We start from the raw sequence: 17119 nt of genomic DNA, 5'->3' as shown, positions 1-17119 counted from the left end.
TCTCCCCCAACCCGTCCAACACCGTCCCATCCCACAACCCCGTCCAACACCACCCCCTCCCCAAACCCATCCAATACCGCCCCCTCCCCAATCCCATCCAACACCGCAACGCCCCCACCCTGTCCAACACTGCCCCGTCCCCAATTCCGTCCAACACCGACCCCCACATTCCTGGCCATTCCCGCCCCCTCCCCAACCCCGTCCAACACCGCACCATTACACTATCATGTCCAACACCGCCCCCTCCCACAATTCCGTCCAACACCGCCCCCTACCACAATCCCGTCCAACACCGCCCCCTCCCAAAATCCCGTCCAACACCGCCCCCGCCCACAACCCCGTCCAACACTATCCCCTCCTACAATCCCGTCCAACACTAACCCTCCTACAATCCCGTCCAATACCGCCCCTTCCCCCAACCCCGTCCAACACCGCCCCCTTCCCCAACCCCGTCCAACACTACACCCTCCCCAACCCAATCCAACACTCCTCCTCCCACAATCCCGTCCAACACCGCCCCCTCCCACAACCCCGTCCAACGCCGCCCCCGCCCACAACCCCGTCCACCATCCCGTCCTCCCACAATCCCGTCCAACACAGCCCCCCTACAATCCCATCCAACAACGACCCCTCCCAAGATCCCGTACAACATTGCCCCCTCACCAAACCCATCCAACACCGCCCCCTTCCCCAACCCCGTCCAACACCGAGCCCTTCCCACAAACTCATCCGACACCGCCCCCTTCCCCAACCCCGTCCAACACCACACCCTCCCCAACCCAATCCAACAGTGACCCCTACCCAATGCCGTCTAACACCGCCCCCCGCACAATCCTGTCCAACATCGCCCCCTCCCCAATCCCATGGAACGTCGCCCCCCCAACAACCCTGTCCAACAACACCCCATCCCCCAACCCAAACCAACAGTGACACCTACCCAATCCCGTCTAACACGGCCCCCCGCAGAACCCTGTCCAACACCGCCCCCTCCCCAAACCCATCCAACACCGCCCCATTCCACAACCCTGTCCAACACTGCCCCTTCCCGAATCCCATCCAACACAGCCTCCCCCACAACCCTGTCTAAAACTGCCCCCTTCCGAATCCCGTCCAACACCGCCCCCCGCTCAACCCTGTACATCCCCACCCCCTCCCCAATCCCGTCCAACACCGCCCCCTCCCAAAAATCTGTCCAACACTTCCCCCTCCAAAATCCCGTCCAACAGCGCCCCCCCACAACCCTGTCCAACACTGCCCCCTCCTCAATCCCATCCTACACCGCACCCCCCACAACCCTGTTCAACACCGCCCCCTCCCACAACCCCGTCCAACACCGCCCCATCACGCAACCCCGTCGAACACCGCACCCCCCACAAACCCGTCCAACACCGCCCCCTCCCACAACCCCGTCCAACACCGCCCCATCACGCAACCCCGTCCAACACTGCCCCCTCCAACAACCCCGTCCAACACTGCAGCGCGCACAACCCTGTCCAACACTGCCCCCTCCCCAATTCCGTCCAACACCGGCCCCCCACAATCTTGTCCATGCCCGCCCCCTCCCCAATCCCGTCCAACACCGCACCATTACGCAATCCTGTCCAACACCGCCCCCTCCCACAACCTCGTCCAACACCGCCCCCTACCACAATCCCGTCCAACACCGCCCCCTCCCACAATCCCGTCCAACACCGCCCCCTCCCACAACCCCGTCCAACTCTGCCCCCTCCCACAATCCCGTCCAACACCGCCCCGTCCCACAACCCCGTGCAACACAGCACCCCCTACAATCCCGTCCAACACTAACCCCTCCTACAATCCCATCCAACACCGCCCCCTTCCCCAACCCCGTCCAACATCACACCCACCCCCATCCCAATCCAACACTGCCCATTCCACAATACCGTCCAAAACCACCCCCTCCCACAACCACGTCCAACCCCGCCCCGTTCCCCCAACCCCGTCCAACACCACCCTCTTCCCCTAACCCCATCCAACACTGCCCCCTTCCCCCAACCCCGTCGAACACCACACCGTCCAACAATCCAAACAACACCGGCCCCTCCCACAACCCTGTCCAACACCGCCCCCTCCCCAGTCTCGTCCAACAACACCTCCCCCACAACCCTGTCTCACACCGCCCCCTCCACAGTCCCGTCCAACACCGCCCCCTCCCACAAGCCCGTCCAACACCGACCCATCCCCCAACCCCGTCCAACACCACTCTCTCCCCCAACCCGTCCAACACCGTCCCATCCCCCAACCCCGTCCAACACCACCCCCTCCCCAAACCCATCCAATACCGCCCCCTTCCCTATCCCTGTCCAACACCGCCCCCTTCAACCAACCCCGTCCAACACCGCCTCATCCCCCAACCCCGTCCAACACCACTCTCTCCCCCAACCCGTCCAACACCGTCCCATCCCCCAACCCCGTCCAACACCACCCCTCCCCAAACCCATCCAATACCGCCCCCTTCCCTATCCCTGTCCAACACCGCCCCCTCCTGCCAACCCCGTCCAACACCGCCCCCTCCCCAAACCCATCCAACACCGCCCCCTTCCCGCACCACGTCCAACACCGCCCCCTCCCACAACCCTGTCCAACACTGCCCCCTCCGCAATCCCATCCAACACCGCAACCCGCACAACCCTGTCCAACACTGCCCCCTACCCAATTCCGTCCAACACCGGCCCCCCACATTCCTGTCCATGCCCGCCCCCTCCCACAATCCCGTCCAACACCGCCCCCTCCCAAACTCCCGTCCAACACCGCCCCCGCCCACAATCCCTTCCAACACTAACCGTCCTACAACCCCGTCCAATACCACCCCTTCCCCAACCCCGTCCAACACCGCCCCTTCCCCAACCCCGTCCAACACTACACCCTCCCCAACCCAATCCAACACTCCTCCTCCCACAATCACGTGCAACACCACCCCCTCCCACAACCCCGTCCAACACCGCCCCCGCCCACAATCCCGTCCAACACTAACCCCTCCTAGAAACCCGTCCAACACTAACCCTCCTACAATCCCGTCCAATACCGCCCCCTTCCCACAACCCCGTCCAACACCGCCCCTTCTCCCAACCCCATCCAACATCGCCCCCTTCCCCAACCCCGTCCAACTCTGCCCCCTCCCACAACCCCGTCCAACACCGCCCCGTCCCACAACCCCGTGCAACACAGCACCCCCTACAATCCCGTCCAACACAGACCCCTCCCAAAATCCCGTCCAACACCGCCCCGCCCACTAGCCCGTCCAACACTAACCCCTCCTACAATCCCATCCAACACCGCCCCCTTCCCCCAACCCCGTCCAACACCGACCCTTCCCCAACCCCGTCCAATATCACACCAACCCCCAACCCAATCCAACACTGCCCCTCCCACAATACCGTCCAAAACCACCCCCTCCCACAACCCCGTCCAACCCCGCCGACTTCCCCCAACCCCGTCGAAACACACACCCTCCCACAATCCAAACCAACACCGCCCCCTCCCCAGTCTCATCCAACATCACCCCCCCACAACCCTGTCCAACACCGCCCCCTCCACAATCCCGTACAATACCGCCCCCACCCACATCCCCGTCCAACACTGCCCCCTCCCACAAACCCGTCCAACACCGACCCATCCCCCAACCTCATCTAACACCACCCCCTCCCCAAACCCATCCAATACCGCCCCCTTCCCCATCCCTGTCCAACACCGCCCCCTTCACCCAACCCCGTCCAACACTGCCACATCCCCCAACCCCATCCAACACCACGCTCTCCCCAACCCGTCCAACACAACCCCTCCTGCCAACCCAGTCCAACACCGCCCCCTCCCCAAACCCATCCAACACCGCCCCCTCCCCAAACCCATCCAACACCGCCCCCTTCCCGCACCACGTCCAACATCGCCCCCTCCCCAATCCCGTCGAACACTGACCCCTCCCCAATCCCATCCAACACTGCAACCCGCACAACCCTGTCCAACACTGCCGCCTCCCCAATTCCGTCCAACACCGGCCCCCACATTCCTGTCCATGCCCGCCCCCTCCCCAATCCCGTCCAACACCGCACCATTACGCTATCTTTTGCAACACCGCCCCCTCCCACAATCCCGTCCAACACCGCCCCCTCCCAAAATCCCGTCCAACACCGGCCCCGCCCACAACCCCGTCCAACACTAACCCCTCCTACAATCCCGTCCAACACTAACCCTCCTGCAATCCCGTCCAATACCGCCCCTTCCCCCAACCCCGTCCAACACCGCCCCCTTCCCCAACCCCGTCCAACACTACACCGTCCCCAACTCAATCCAACACTCCCCCTCCCACAATCCCGTCCAACTCCACCCCCTCCCACAATCCAAACCAACACCGGCCCCTCCCACAACCCTGTCCAACACCGCCCCCTCCCCAATCTCGTCCAACACCACCCCCCCACAACCCTGTCCAACACCGCCCCATCCACAATCCCGTCCAACACTGCCCCCTCCCACAAACCCGTCCAACACCGCCCCCTCCCATAACCCCGTCCAACATAGCCCCCCCACAATCCCGTCCAACACCGCCCCCTCCCTTCATCCCGTCCAACACCGCCCCTGCCGACAACCCCGTTCAACACTAACCCCTCCTACAATCCCGTCCAACACTAACCCTCCTACAATCCCGTCCAATACCGCCCCTTCCCCCAACCCCGTCCAACACCGCCCCCTTCCCCAACCCCGTCCAACACTACACCGTCCCCAACTCAATCCAACACTCCCCCTCCCACAATCCCGTCCAACTCCACCCCCTCCCACAATCCAAACCAACACCGGCACCTCCCACAACCCTGTCCAACACCGCCCCCTCCCCAATCTCGTCCAACACCACACCCCCACAACCCTGTCCAACACCGCCCCATCCACAATCCCGTCCAACACCGCCCACTCCCACAACCCCGTCCAACACTGCCCCCTCCCACAAACCCGTCCAACACCGCCCCCTCCCATAACCCCGTCCAACATAGCCCCCCCACAATCCCGTCCAACACCGCCCCCTCCCATAATCCCGTCCAACACCGCCCCTGCCGACAACCCCGTTCAACACTAACCCCTCATACAATCACTTCCAACACTAACCCCTCCTACATTCCTGTACAACACGGCCCCCTTCCCCCAACCCCGTCCAACACCGCCCCTTCCCCCAACCCCGTCCAACACCACACCCTCCCCCGACCCAATCCAACACTGCTCCCTCCCATAATCCCGTCCAACACCACCCCCTCCCACAAACCCGCCCAACACCGCCCCCTTCCCCCAACCCCGCCCAACACCGCCCCTTCCCCCAAGCCCGTCCAACACCACACCCTCCCACAATCCAAACCAACACCGCCCCCTCCCCCAACACTGGCCAACACCGCCCCCTCGCCAATCCTGTCTAACACCGCCACCCCCACAACCCTGTCCAACGCTGGCCCCTCCCCAATCCCGTGCAATACCGCCCCCCCAACAAACCTGTGCAATATCACCCCCTCCCCAATCCCGTCCAACACCGCACCCCCAACAACCCTGCCCAACACTGCCCACTCCACAATCCTGTCCAACATCGCACCCACAACATCCCTCTCCAACACTGCCCCCTCCCCAAACCCATCCAACACCGCCCCCCACAACGCGGTCTAAAACTGCCCCTCCCCAATCCCGTCCAACACCGCCCCCCACAACCCTGTCCAACACCGCCCCCTCCCCAGTACCATGGAACACCGAACCCCCCACAACTCTGTCCAACACCACCCCCTCCACAATCCGGTGCAACGCAGCCCCCCCCACAACCCTGTCCAACACCACCCCCTCCCCAATCCCGTCCACCACCGCCCCCTCCCACAACCCTATCCAACACCGCCCCCTCCCCAATCCCGTCCACCACCGCCCCCTCCCAAGATCCCGTCCAACACTGCCCCCTCACCAAACCCATCCAACACCGAGCCCTTCCTACAAACCCGTCCGACACCGCCCCCTTACCCCAACTCCGTCCAACACCACCCCCTCCCCAACCCAATCCATCAGTGACCCCTACCCAATCCAGTCAAACACCGCCCCCTGCACAACCCTGTCCAACATCGCCCCCTCCCCAATCCCATGGAACGCCGCCCCCCCAACAACCCTGTCCAACACCACCCCCTCCCCCAACCCAATCCAACAGTGACACCTACCTAATCCCATCCAACACGGCCCCCCGCAGAACCCTGTCCAACACTGCCCCCTCCCCAATTCCGTCCAACACCGGCCCCCCACAATCCTGTCCATGCCCGCCCCCTCCCCAATCCCGTCCAACACCGCACCATTACGCAATTCAGTCCAACACCGCCCCCTCCCACAACCCCGTTCAACACCGCCCCCTCCCCAATCCCGTCCAACACCGCCCCCTCTCACAACCCTGTTCAACACCGCCCCCTCCCCCATCCCGTCCAACACCGCCCCCTTCCACAACCCTGTCCCACACCACCCCCTCCCCAAACACATCCAACACCGCACCCTCCTACAACCCCACCCAACATCGCCCCCTCCCACAACCCCCGTCCATCACTGCCCCCTCCCACAATCCCGTCCAACACACCCCCCACAACCCCGTCCAACACCGCCCCTTCCACATTCCCGTCTAACACTGGCCCGTCCCACAACCCTGTCCAACAGTGCCCCCTCCCATAATCCCGTCCAACACCGTTCCCCCCACAACCCTGTCCAACACTGCCCCCTGCCCAATCCCGTCCAACACCGCCCCCCTCCCACAATCCCGTCCAACACACCCCCCACAACCCCGTCCAACACCGCCCCTTCCACATTCCCGTCTAACACTGCCCCCTCCCACAACCCTGTCCAACAGTGCCCCCTCCCATAATCCCGTCCAACACCGTTCCCCCCACAACCCTGTCCAACACTGCCCCCTGCCCAATCCCGTTCAACACCGCCCCCCCACAACCCCATCCAACATCGCCCCGTCCCACACCCCTGTCCAACAACACCCCCGCCCCAACCCCATCCAACACCGCACCCTCCCACAACCCCATCCAACATCACTCCCTCCCACAACCCCCGTCCAACACCGCCCCCTCCTACAACCCCGTCCAACAGGGCCCCCTCCCCAACCCCGTCAAACACCGCACCCCCACAACCCCGTCCAACACTGCCCCCTCCGACAATCCAGTCCGACACTGCCCCCTCCCACAATCCCTTCCAACACTGACACCTCCCAAAATCCCGTCCAACACCGCCCCTCCCACAACCCTGTCCAACACTAACCCCGCCTACATTCCCGTCCAACAGCGCCCCATCACCCAAACCCGTCCAACACCGCCCCCTTCCTCCAACCCCGTCCAACACCGCCCCCCAACAACCCTGTTCAACACTGCCCGCTCCACAATCCCGTTTTACACCGCGCCCCCCCACATCCCTGTAAAACACCGCTCCCTCCCAATCCTGTCCAACACCGCCCCCCACAACACCCTGTCCACAACAGCTCTCTCCCCAAACCCGTGCAATGCCGCCCCCCCAACAATCCTGTCCAACACCAACACCTCCCCAATCCCGTCCAACACCTTCCCATTCCACAACCCTGTCCAACACTGCCTCCTCCCACAACCCTGTCCAACACCGCCTCCTACCACAACCCCGTCCAACACTGCCCCCTCCCCAATCCCGTCCAAAACCGCCCCCTCCCACAACCCCGTCCAACTCTTCCGCCTTCCACAATCCCGTCCAACACCGCCCCCTCCCACAACCCCGTCCAACTCTTCCGCCTTCCACAATCCCGTCCAACACCGCCTCCCCAACAACCCTGTCTAAAACTGCCCCCTCCCCAATCCCGTGCAACGCCGCCCCCAACAACCCTGTCCAACACCGCCCCCTCCCCAAACACGTCCAACACCGCCCCCTTCCACAACCCTGTCCAACACTGCCCCCTCCCCAATCCCGTCCAATACCGCGCCGCCACAACCCTGTCCAACACTGCCCCCTCCCCAATCCCGTCCAACACCGCGCCCCCACAACCCTGTCCATCACCGCCCCTCCACAATCCTGTCCAACACCGACCCACGCCACAAGCCTGTTAAACGCAGCCCCCTCCCCAATCCCGTGCAACGCCGCCCCCCCTCAACCCTGTCCAACACCGCCCCCTCCCCCAACCCAGTCCAACCCCGTCCCCTCCCACAACCCCGTCCAACACCAACCCCCCACAAATCTGTCCATCCCCGCCCCTTCCCCAATCCCGTCCAACACCGAACCCCACATCCGTGTCCAACACTGCCCCCTCCCAAATCGCGTCCGACGCCGCCCCACCCCACAACCCTATCCAACACTGCCCCATTCCCAATTCCGTCCAACACTGACCCCCACAACCCTGTCCAACACCGCCCGCTCCCCCAACCCGGTCCAACACCGCCCCCTCCCACAACCTCGTCCAACACCGCCCCCTCCCCTAACCCGGTCAAACACCGCTACCTCCCACAATCCCGTCCAACACTGCCTCCTCCCACAACCCTGTCCAACACTGCTCCCTCCCCAATCCCGTCCAACACCGCCCCCTCCCACAACCCCGTCGAACTCTTCCGCCTTCCACAATCCCGTCCAATACTCCCCTCCCACAACCCCGTCCAACAGCGCCCTCTCCCACAACCCTGTCCAACAGCGCCCCCTCCCAAAACTCCGTCGAACAGCGCCCCCCCTCCCTCAATCCCGTCCAAAACCGCCCCCTCCCACAACCCCATCCAACACCGCACCCTCCCACAACCCCGTCCAACACTGCCCCCTCCCACAACACCGTCCAACACCGCCCCCTCCCACAACCCCGTCCAACACCGCCCCCGCCCACAAACCCGTCCAACACTGCTCCCTCCCACAATCCCGTCCAACAGCGCCACCACCCACAATCCCGTCCAACACCACCCCCTTGCCCCAACCCCGTCCAAGACCGCCCCCTCCCCAAATCCATCAACCACTGCCCCCTCCCCCAACCTCGTCCAACACTGCCCTCTCCCACAACCCCGTCCAACACCACTCTCTCGCCCAACCCGTACAACACCTCCCCCTTGCCTCAACCCCGTCCAAGACCGCCCCCTCCCCAAAACCATCCAACACCGCCCACTTCCCCACCACTGACCCCTCACCAAACCCATCCAACACCGCCACTTCCCCCAACCCCGTCCAACACCGCCCCCTTCCCAACCCCGTCCAACACCGCCCCCTTCCCCCAACCCCGTCCAACACCACACCCTCCCCAACCCAATCCAACACTGCCCCCTCCGACAATCCCGTCCAACACTGCCCCTTTCCCCATTCCCGTCCAACACCACACCCTCCCACAATCCTGTCCAACACCGCCCCCCTCCCCCAACCCTTGCCAACACCGCCCCCTCCCACAATCCTGTACAACACTGCCCGCTCCTCAATCCCGCCCAACACCGCCTCCCACAACCCTGTCCAATACCGCCCCCTCCCTAATCCCGTCCAACACCACACCCTCCCACAATCCAAACCAACACCGCCCCCTCCCCCAACTCTGGCCAACACCGCCCCCTCCCACAATCCTGTACAACACTGCCCGCTCCTCAATCCCGTTCAACACCGCCTCCCCCACAACCCTGTCCAACACCACACACTCCCCCAACCCAATCCAACACTGCCCCCTCCGACAATCCCGTCCAACACTGCCCCTTCCCCCATTCCCGTCCAACACCACACCCTCCCACAATCCTGTCCAACACCGCCCCCCTCCCCCAACCCTTGCCAACACCGCCCCCTCCCACAATCCTGTACAACACTGCCCGCTCCTCAATCCCGCCCAACACCGCCTCCCACAACCCTGTCCAATACCGCCCCCTCCCTAATCCCGTCCAACACCACACCCTCCCACAATCCAAACCAACACCGCCCCCTCCCCCAACTCTGGCCAACACCGCCCCCTCCCACAATCCTGTACAACACTGCCCGCTCCTCAATCCCGTTCAACACCGCCTCCCCCACAACCCTGTCCAACACCGCACCCTCCCCAATCCCGTGCAACGCCGCCCCCCCAACAACGCTGTCCAACACTGCCCTCTCCCCAATCCCATCAAACACCGCACCCCCACAACCCTGTATAATACTGCCCCCTCCGCAATCCCGTCCAACACCATCCCCTCACAACCCTGTACATCACTGCCCCTCCCCAATCCCATCCAAAAACGCCCCCTCCCCAATCCCGTCCAACACCGCCCCCTCCCACAACCCCGTCCAACACTGCCACCTCCCACAACCCCGTCCAACACCGCCCCCTTCAACAATCCTGTCCAACACCGCCCCCTCCCACAACCCTGTACAACACCGCTCCCTCCCACAATCCCGTCCAACACCGCCCCCTCCCACAATCCCGTCCAACACCGCCCCCTGCCACAACCCCGTCCAAAACCGCCCCCTCCCACAATCCCGTCCAACACCGCCCCCTCCCACAATGCCGTCCAACACCGCACCCTCCCACAACCCCGTCCAACACTAACCCCTCCCACAACCCTGTCCAACACTGCCCCCTCCCCAACCCCATCCAACACCACACCCTCCGCAAACCCAATCCAACACCGCCCCCTTCCCCCAACCCCGTCCAACACCGCCCCCTCCCCAAACCCAACCAACACCGCCCACTTCCCCGACCACATCCAAAACCGCCCCCTCCCCAAACCCATCCAACACCGCCCCCTTCCCCCAACATTGTCCAACACCGCACCCTCCCACATCCCTGTCCATCACCGCCCCTCCCCAACTCCGTCCAACATCACGCCCTCCCCAACCCTGTCCAACACCGCCCCCTCCCAAACCCCGTCCAACAATGCCCCCTCCCCAACCCCATCCAACACCGCCCCCTGCCTCAACCCCTTCTCTCACACTCCCTCTCCGCTCTCTCCACACCGTCTCTCCCCCTCTCGCTCTCCCATCTCTCTCTTCCCCTCTCTCTCTCCCCCTCACTCTCTCACCCACCTCTCTCGCTCCCCTCTCTCTCTCAACTCCCTCTCCATCTCCACCCCTTCTCTCCCTCTCTCTCAAGTCTCTCTCTCTCTCGCCCTCACTCTCTCTCTCACTCGCCCCCCATTTTCGCCCCCCTTTTGCCCCCCTCTTTCATCCCCCTGTTTTGCCCCTCCTTTCGCCCCCCTCCCTTTCACCACAAACTGTTTTGCCCTTGCTTTCGGCCACTCTCTCTTTCACTCCCCCTCTCTTTCGCCCCCTCTCTCTTTCACTCCCACTCTCTTTCGCCCCACTCTTTCGCTCCCCTCTCTTTTCCCATCCCCTCTTTTGCCTCTCTCTTTCTCCCCGTCTCTTTCGCCATTCCTCGCCCCCGCTCTCTCGCCCCCGCTTTCTCGCCCCCTCTCTCTCGCCCCCGCTCTCTCGCCCCCACTCTCTCGCCCCCTCTCTCTCGCCACCTCTCTGTCACCCCCCTCTCTCTCTGCCCCCCTCTCTCTTGTGCCCCTCTCTCTCCCGCCCACCCTATCTCTCCCTGCACATTCACATTCCCTGGACGTTCTCTCCCTTTCGCCCACTCTCGCTCTGTTGCTCTCTAACCACCATCTCGTCCCTCTGTCTGTCTGTCTGTCTGTCTGTCTGTCTCTCTCTTTCTCTCTCTGTCACTCTCTCTCTCTGGACCCATCTCCCCCCTTGCTCACTCACTCTCTCTCTAGTCACTATCGCCTCATCTCTCTCTCTCTCTCTCTCCCCTTCTCTCTCTCATTATCGCCCCCGTCTCGCTTTCTCTTGCCACCATCCCTTCCCTCCCTTGCCCCCTCTCTCTCTGTATTCCTCTGCTCCTCTCTTTCTCTCGCTCAGCCTTCTCTCTCAATATCTCTCTCTCATCCTCTCTCTCACCCTGTCTCTCTCTACTGCTCGCCCTCTGTCTGTCCTTCTCTCTCTCTCTCCTCATATGTCTCTCTCTCTCACTATCTCCCTCTCACACCCCTCTCTCTCTCGCCCCCTCTTTCGCTCCCTCGCTCTCATCCTCTCTCTTCCGCTGCCCCCCTCGTCCCTTCTCGCTCACTCTCAACAACCCTTTCACAGCCTTCTCTCCTTCTCACCCATCCTCACTCTTCCCTCTCTTTCACCATCGCTCCATCGGTCTCTAACTCGCCCTGTCTCTTTATCTCTCCCCTATCTCTCTCTCTCTCTACCTTGCTCTCGCTGACTCTCTTCGGTCCCCTTATTCTCTCTCTCCAGTCTCTTTTCTCCCTCCCTCTCACTCTGTCTCTCTCTCTCTCTTTCTCTCTTTCTGTCTGGCCCTGTCTTGTCCCTGCGCTCTCGCTGTCACCCTTTCTCTCTTCCCACCCCCTCTCTGTCAAACCCCCTCTCACGGAGTCCTCTCTCCTTCTTGATCTTCCTCTCTCTCTCTCTCGTCTCTTTTGCCCTCGATCTCTCCCAACACAACACTCTCTCTCATCCTCTCTCTCTCTCGCCCTCACTCTCATTCTTGCCCTTGCGCGCTCTCTCTCAACCCCTTTCTCTCTCCCTCGCCCCCTCTCTCTCACCCCCTCTATCTCTCTTTTGCCTCCATCTCTCTCGAACCCCGTTTCTCTCTCTCTTGCACCTTCTGTCTCTCTTGCTCCCTCTCCCTCTCTCGCTCCTCAATCTCTCCTACCCATCTCTCTTTCTTGCTCTCTTAACGCCTCCCTCTCTCGCTTCTTCTTTCTCTCACCCCCCTCTCCTTGCCCCTCCTTCTCTCTGTCTTGCCCTCCCCTCTCTCACTCCCCCTCTCCCACCTCTGTCTCTCTCATCCCGTTTTTCCCTCTCTCATTCACCTCATCACTCTCTCACCCACTCTAACTCTCTCTTGCCCAGTCTCTCTCGCCCTCACAAACTCTCTCTCACTCGCCCTCTCACTCACTGTCCCGCCTGCCTCCTTGCCCCTCTCTCTCTCGATCCCCCGCTCTCTCTCTCTCTCTCTCTCTCGAACACCTCTCTCTCGACCCTCTCTCTCTTGCCGCCTCTATCTCTCTCGACCTCCCGCTTTTTTGCCCCTCTCTCTATCTCTCACCCCTGCCTCTCTCTCATTCTCTCAACCCTCATTCTCTCTCTCTCTCTTCCCTCTCTCCTCTTCTCTCTCTCTTTCTCCCCCCTCCCCATCTATCTCATCCACTTTCTCTCTCCTGTTCCCTCTCTCTCTAAGACTTGCCCCCATTCTCTCTCGCTCCCTCCCTCGTACCTCTCTGTCTCTCTTTCTCTCTCTTGCCTCTGTCTCTCATTATCTTCTCCCCTGTTTCTCTCTCTCTCCCTACTTCACCAAATCTCTCTCTTGCCCCCTGCTCTCTCTCTGTCTGCGCCTTCACTCTCTCTCCACCTTCTCTCACTCTCGATCCCCCTCCCTCGGTGTCTCTCTCTCCCCACCTCCCTCCGTTTCTCTCTGACTGAATCTCTCTTCCTCCTGTCCCTCCCTCTCTCTCTGACACTCTCTGTCTCCCTGGTCCTTCCCTCTCCCTCTAACCCAGAGACTGGGAATTGGTAGTGAGTCTGCGTGTGGGGTGTGGGGTGAGATGATAGAGAGATGTGGGAAGTGGGAGGAGGGGAAAATGGGGCGGAGATGGAATTGCGGGAGGGAGACAAAGACGGCAGGAGAGACAGAGAGAGAGTAAGTGTGAGAGGGAGAAACAGTAGTGGAGGCAGGTGGAGAAATCGGGGTTGGGGGGTGTCTGAGAGGGGACGAGAGCGTGAAAGGGAGAGGTGGTGAGAAAGAGACAGTGTGCAGAAAGAGAGGGAGAGGGGAAGAAGTGATGAGAAAGAGTAGGGGAGAGGAAATGGGGAGGCCAGGTTGTAGTGGTGGGGACAGAGGGAGTTAAACCCAGCTCCTGAGCTCAGGGCACGGTACCCTCCCCTTCCCTGAGGACCAGGACTTGGGGCTGAGTCTGTCTCTCTCCACCTCAGCTTCTCCAACACAAAGACACGCAACAACATCGGTCACTCTGCTGCTCGGCACGCTTTAATCAACATTTTTATTGTTTACAAATGGAAGTGATGGATACAGTCAGTGGGATGGTGCCTTTTCTCACTGGCCCCTGAGTTGTGAGAAACATTGAAATGTGTCCCTGTAACCCCCCTGTGGGATAAGGATGGACAAACCAGCAGTACCCTCAGTCTGTTACCATAGCGACAGGCTGCTCCATCGCTGAAACACTGAACTGAAATGAGAAAATCCCGAATGGATTGATTAATGAGGGAATTTGATTGATTGATGGATTTTGGTGAAGGGATATTTCAGCACATTCTTCAGCTGCTGCCTGAACTTAGTCTGGGTCATGGCATAAATCGCGGTGTTTGTGCAGCAACTGAGGAGCTGCAGCATGAAGCCCAATTCCTGCACAAATCGATGGAGAATCACAGACCGATACCCAATAAACCACATCCGACTCCATATAGAATACAGCATGAACGTTGACCATAACAGGATGAAATTGGCCGAGATCACAAACAGTAAAATGATGGATTTTGTTCGGTTTCTCATTTCAGTGTCAGACTGAGCGTCTCCATTGGTGTGAGCGCGGAGTCTCCTGCGGGCTCTGCTGGTCACTACAATGTGTCTGACGGTGAGAACATTGAGCAGCAGAATCAGGAGAAATGGGACACCCGGGGTTAGAATGTGGTGGAGGAACTCGATTGTGACCCAGACACTGGAGACTGCAACAGCGCCTGTTACAGTACAAAACCAGGGGAGGTTCCCCAGATAATACCAAGTCGTGAACATAAAATACCAGGAAATGTCCTTTAAACAGCTCAGCACAGTCACTGCTCCCAGAACCACAGCCGCCGTTTTCTCACTGCAATATTTACTCTTCAGCTTCTGGCAACAAATGGCCACAAACCGATCAAAGGTGAAAGTGACGGTGAACCAGACAGAGCAGTCAGTGGCTGCATAAAGCAGGACGGCGTGGATATTACACACGGGGACGGAGTCCCTCAGGAAATAAAACTGTTCCCAATAAACAATGGGAATGTGTCTCAGGATCAGGTCGAGGATAATGACCAGGAGATCCGCCGCTGCCATGGCCCCCAGGTAACGTCTGACACATGGAGACAATCCACAATCTTTATAAAGCATGACGTAGATGGTCACTACGTTAACTGTGAGGAAGGAAAACAAACCCATTATCCATCAGCCTGGAGACAAAGGGACCCGTTTGATCGGGGACCCAGTGAGATTTCCAAATGTGTCCCTGTATTCAGGGATTTATTAAAATAATTGGAGCTGGAATAACAAATGGGAAGGTCGGAATTACTGACAAAAATGTGACATAAACCACAAGAAACCCTCCCTCCCCAAACACACAGAGACACATCCATAAGGACAGATGGTTTTATAACATTCCCAAACACTCGATCACTCGAGAGCAAACACAGGTCACTCCTTCCCAGTTCCTAATACGGAAGGTGGAAATGTTGCTGTCCTGAAGGATTCTCTCCCAGTTTCCTGAAGACAAACGGAGTTTGGGAATTCCTGTATTTTGGTCTAAATTGTGGTTGATATTATGTCGTGGAGAAATGTAAATGCAGGGAAAACGTATTCACCCCTTTAACTGCCTGAGAGGCCTTCGGAACAGTGTCTCCTTCTCCCTGGAACGGGATCTCTTCCCTCGGGATCTTATCGTTTGTTCAATTCACTGACGTCCGGCCGTTCACAAACAATGTCAGGGACAGAACGTTCCGGGGATTGTCAGTTACAGAATGTCAGGGACAGAACCTTCCAAGGAACATCACTTATACGATGTTGGGGACATAAAGTTCAGGGGAACACCTTGACCTGTCCATCACCTTTTCCCCCATCCACCCCACCCTCCTCTCTGACCTATCATTTCTCCCCCACCTCCATCTTCTGATCACATTCCCAGCTTCCTTCCCCCCAGCCAAAGCCCCAGTCCCCTCCCATTTATCTCTCAGCTCCCCGGTCCACAAGTCTCATTCCTGATGAAAAGATTATGCCTGAAACGTTCATTCCCCTGCTCCACGGACGCTGCCTGACCTGCTGTGCTTTTCCAGCACCACACTCCCAGTCAGGAAACAGTCCGACATCGTCATACTCACGGGACCAGGCCTGATGTTTCATGTTTCATGAAGCCCCATCACCATCACTGGGTAATCCTGTCCCACCGGCAGGATAGACACACCAGTGATGGGGACTCCCTGGGATACAGTCAGGGAAGGAGTTACCCTGCAATTCCCCAACATTAATTCCAGAACCCAGGAAATCTCATAGTAACAGATCATGTTCAAGGAAATCGCCTGAGGATGGATATCTCCTGCCCCCCACCCCTCCTCTCGGTGATAACTCAGTTCCCCTCGATGTTAGAAACAAATCAGAGGAAGCACTGAGGGTGACAAGGAGACAGACCGTCCTCTGGGTGTGGGACTTCAATGTTCATCACCAAGAGTGTATCCACAGGCCCACCCCTGACTGAGCAGTGAATGGCCTCACATACACAGCGGTCAGACTGGGGCGAAGCGATAGGGGAACCAACAAGAGGGAAATATTCTAACCAAACCCCTTGTCCCAGAGAGATCTGTCCCTAACAGTACCTGTAGGAGCAGCCAGCACACAGTCCTGGTGGACGGAAAGTCTCAGCCTCATATTGAAGACCCTGCCCACTGTGTGATGTGGCACTCCCTCCTGTGAAGTAGGGACATACGTCTAAAGGACCAAGCACATGGAAGCTAGCCATCCATGAGACACTGTGGGCTAGCAGAAGCTGCAGCATCAATGGCCATCTCTCCACCATAAAGTCAGAAGTGGCCTATTCACTGATGGTTCCAAAATGTTCTGCACTAATCCCACTTCACCTGTACTGAAGCAGGCTATTCAGCCCATCAAGAGTTTTATTCAAGACAACATCCACCTGGTCCGGGACCTGATCCATTTCTGTCGACGGGCTGGTCTGCCGAGCGCCTTCCTGCTCTCGACCAGGAGAAGGTGTTCAACAGGGTCGATCACGAATACCTGCTCCGGACTCTGCGGGCATTTGGGTTCGGGATGCTGTTCCTCGCCCCGATTCAACTTTTGCATGCCACTGCAGAGTGTCTGGTTAAAGTTAACGGTTCCCTGACGGCGCCCCTTCACTTCGGGAGAGGAGAACATCAAGGCTGCCCCCGTCAA

General features: G+C 59.9%; 1 protein-coding gene across 1 annotated transcript in view; it reads right to left on the bottom strand.

The window, feature by feature from the left end:
• Positions 1–14185: 14185 nt before the first annotated feature.
• Positions 14186–17119, bottom strand: part of LOC148139715 (putative G protein-coupled receptor 139) — a 100951-nt gene continuing 98017 nt past the window's right edge. The window contains exon 3 of the mRNA XM_087980961.1: positions 14186–15096. Within this exon, the coding sequence (XP_087837087.1) occupies positions 14186–15096 (911 nt within the window). The remainder of the gene's footprint in view (positions 15097–17119) is intronic.

Source organism: Chiloscyllium plagiosum, unplaced genomic scaffold (assembly GCF_037043375.1).
Source record: "Chiloscyllium plagiosum isolate Xiang-an unplaced genomic scaffold, Cpla_swu_hap1 HiC_scaffold_38, whole genome shotgun sequence".
NCBI classification, from domain to species: Eukaryota; Metazoa; Chordata; class Chondrichthyes; order Orectolobiformes; family Hemiscylliidae; genus Chiloscyllium; species Chiloscyllium plagiosum.
The sequence above is the reverse complement of the archived record's forward strand: the minus strand, read 5'-3'. Positions and strand labels throughout refer to the sequence as shown.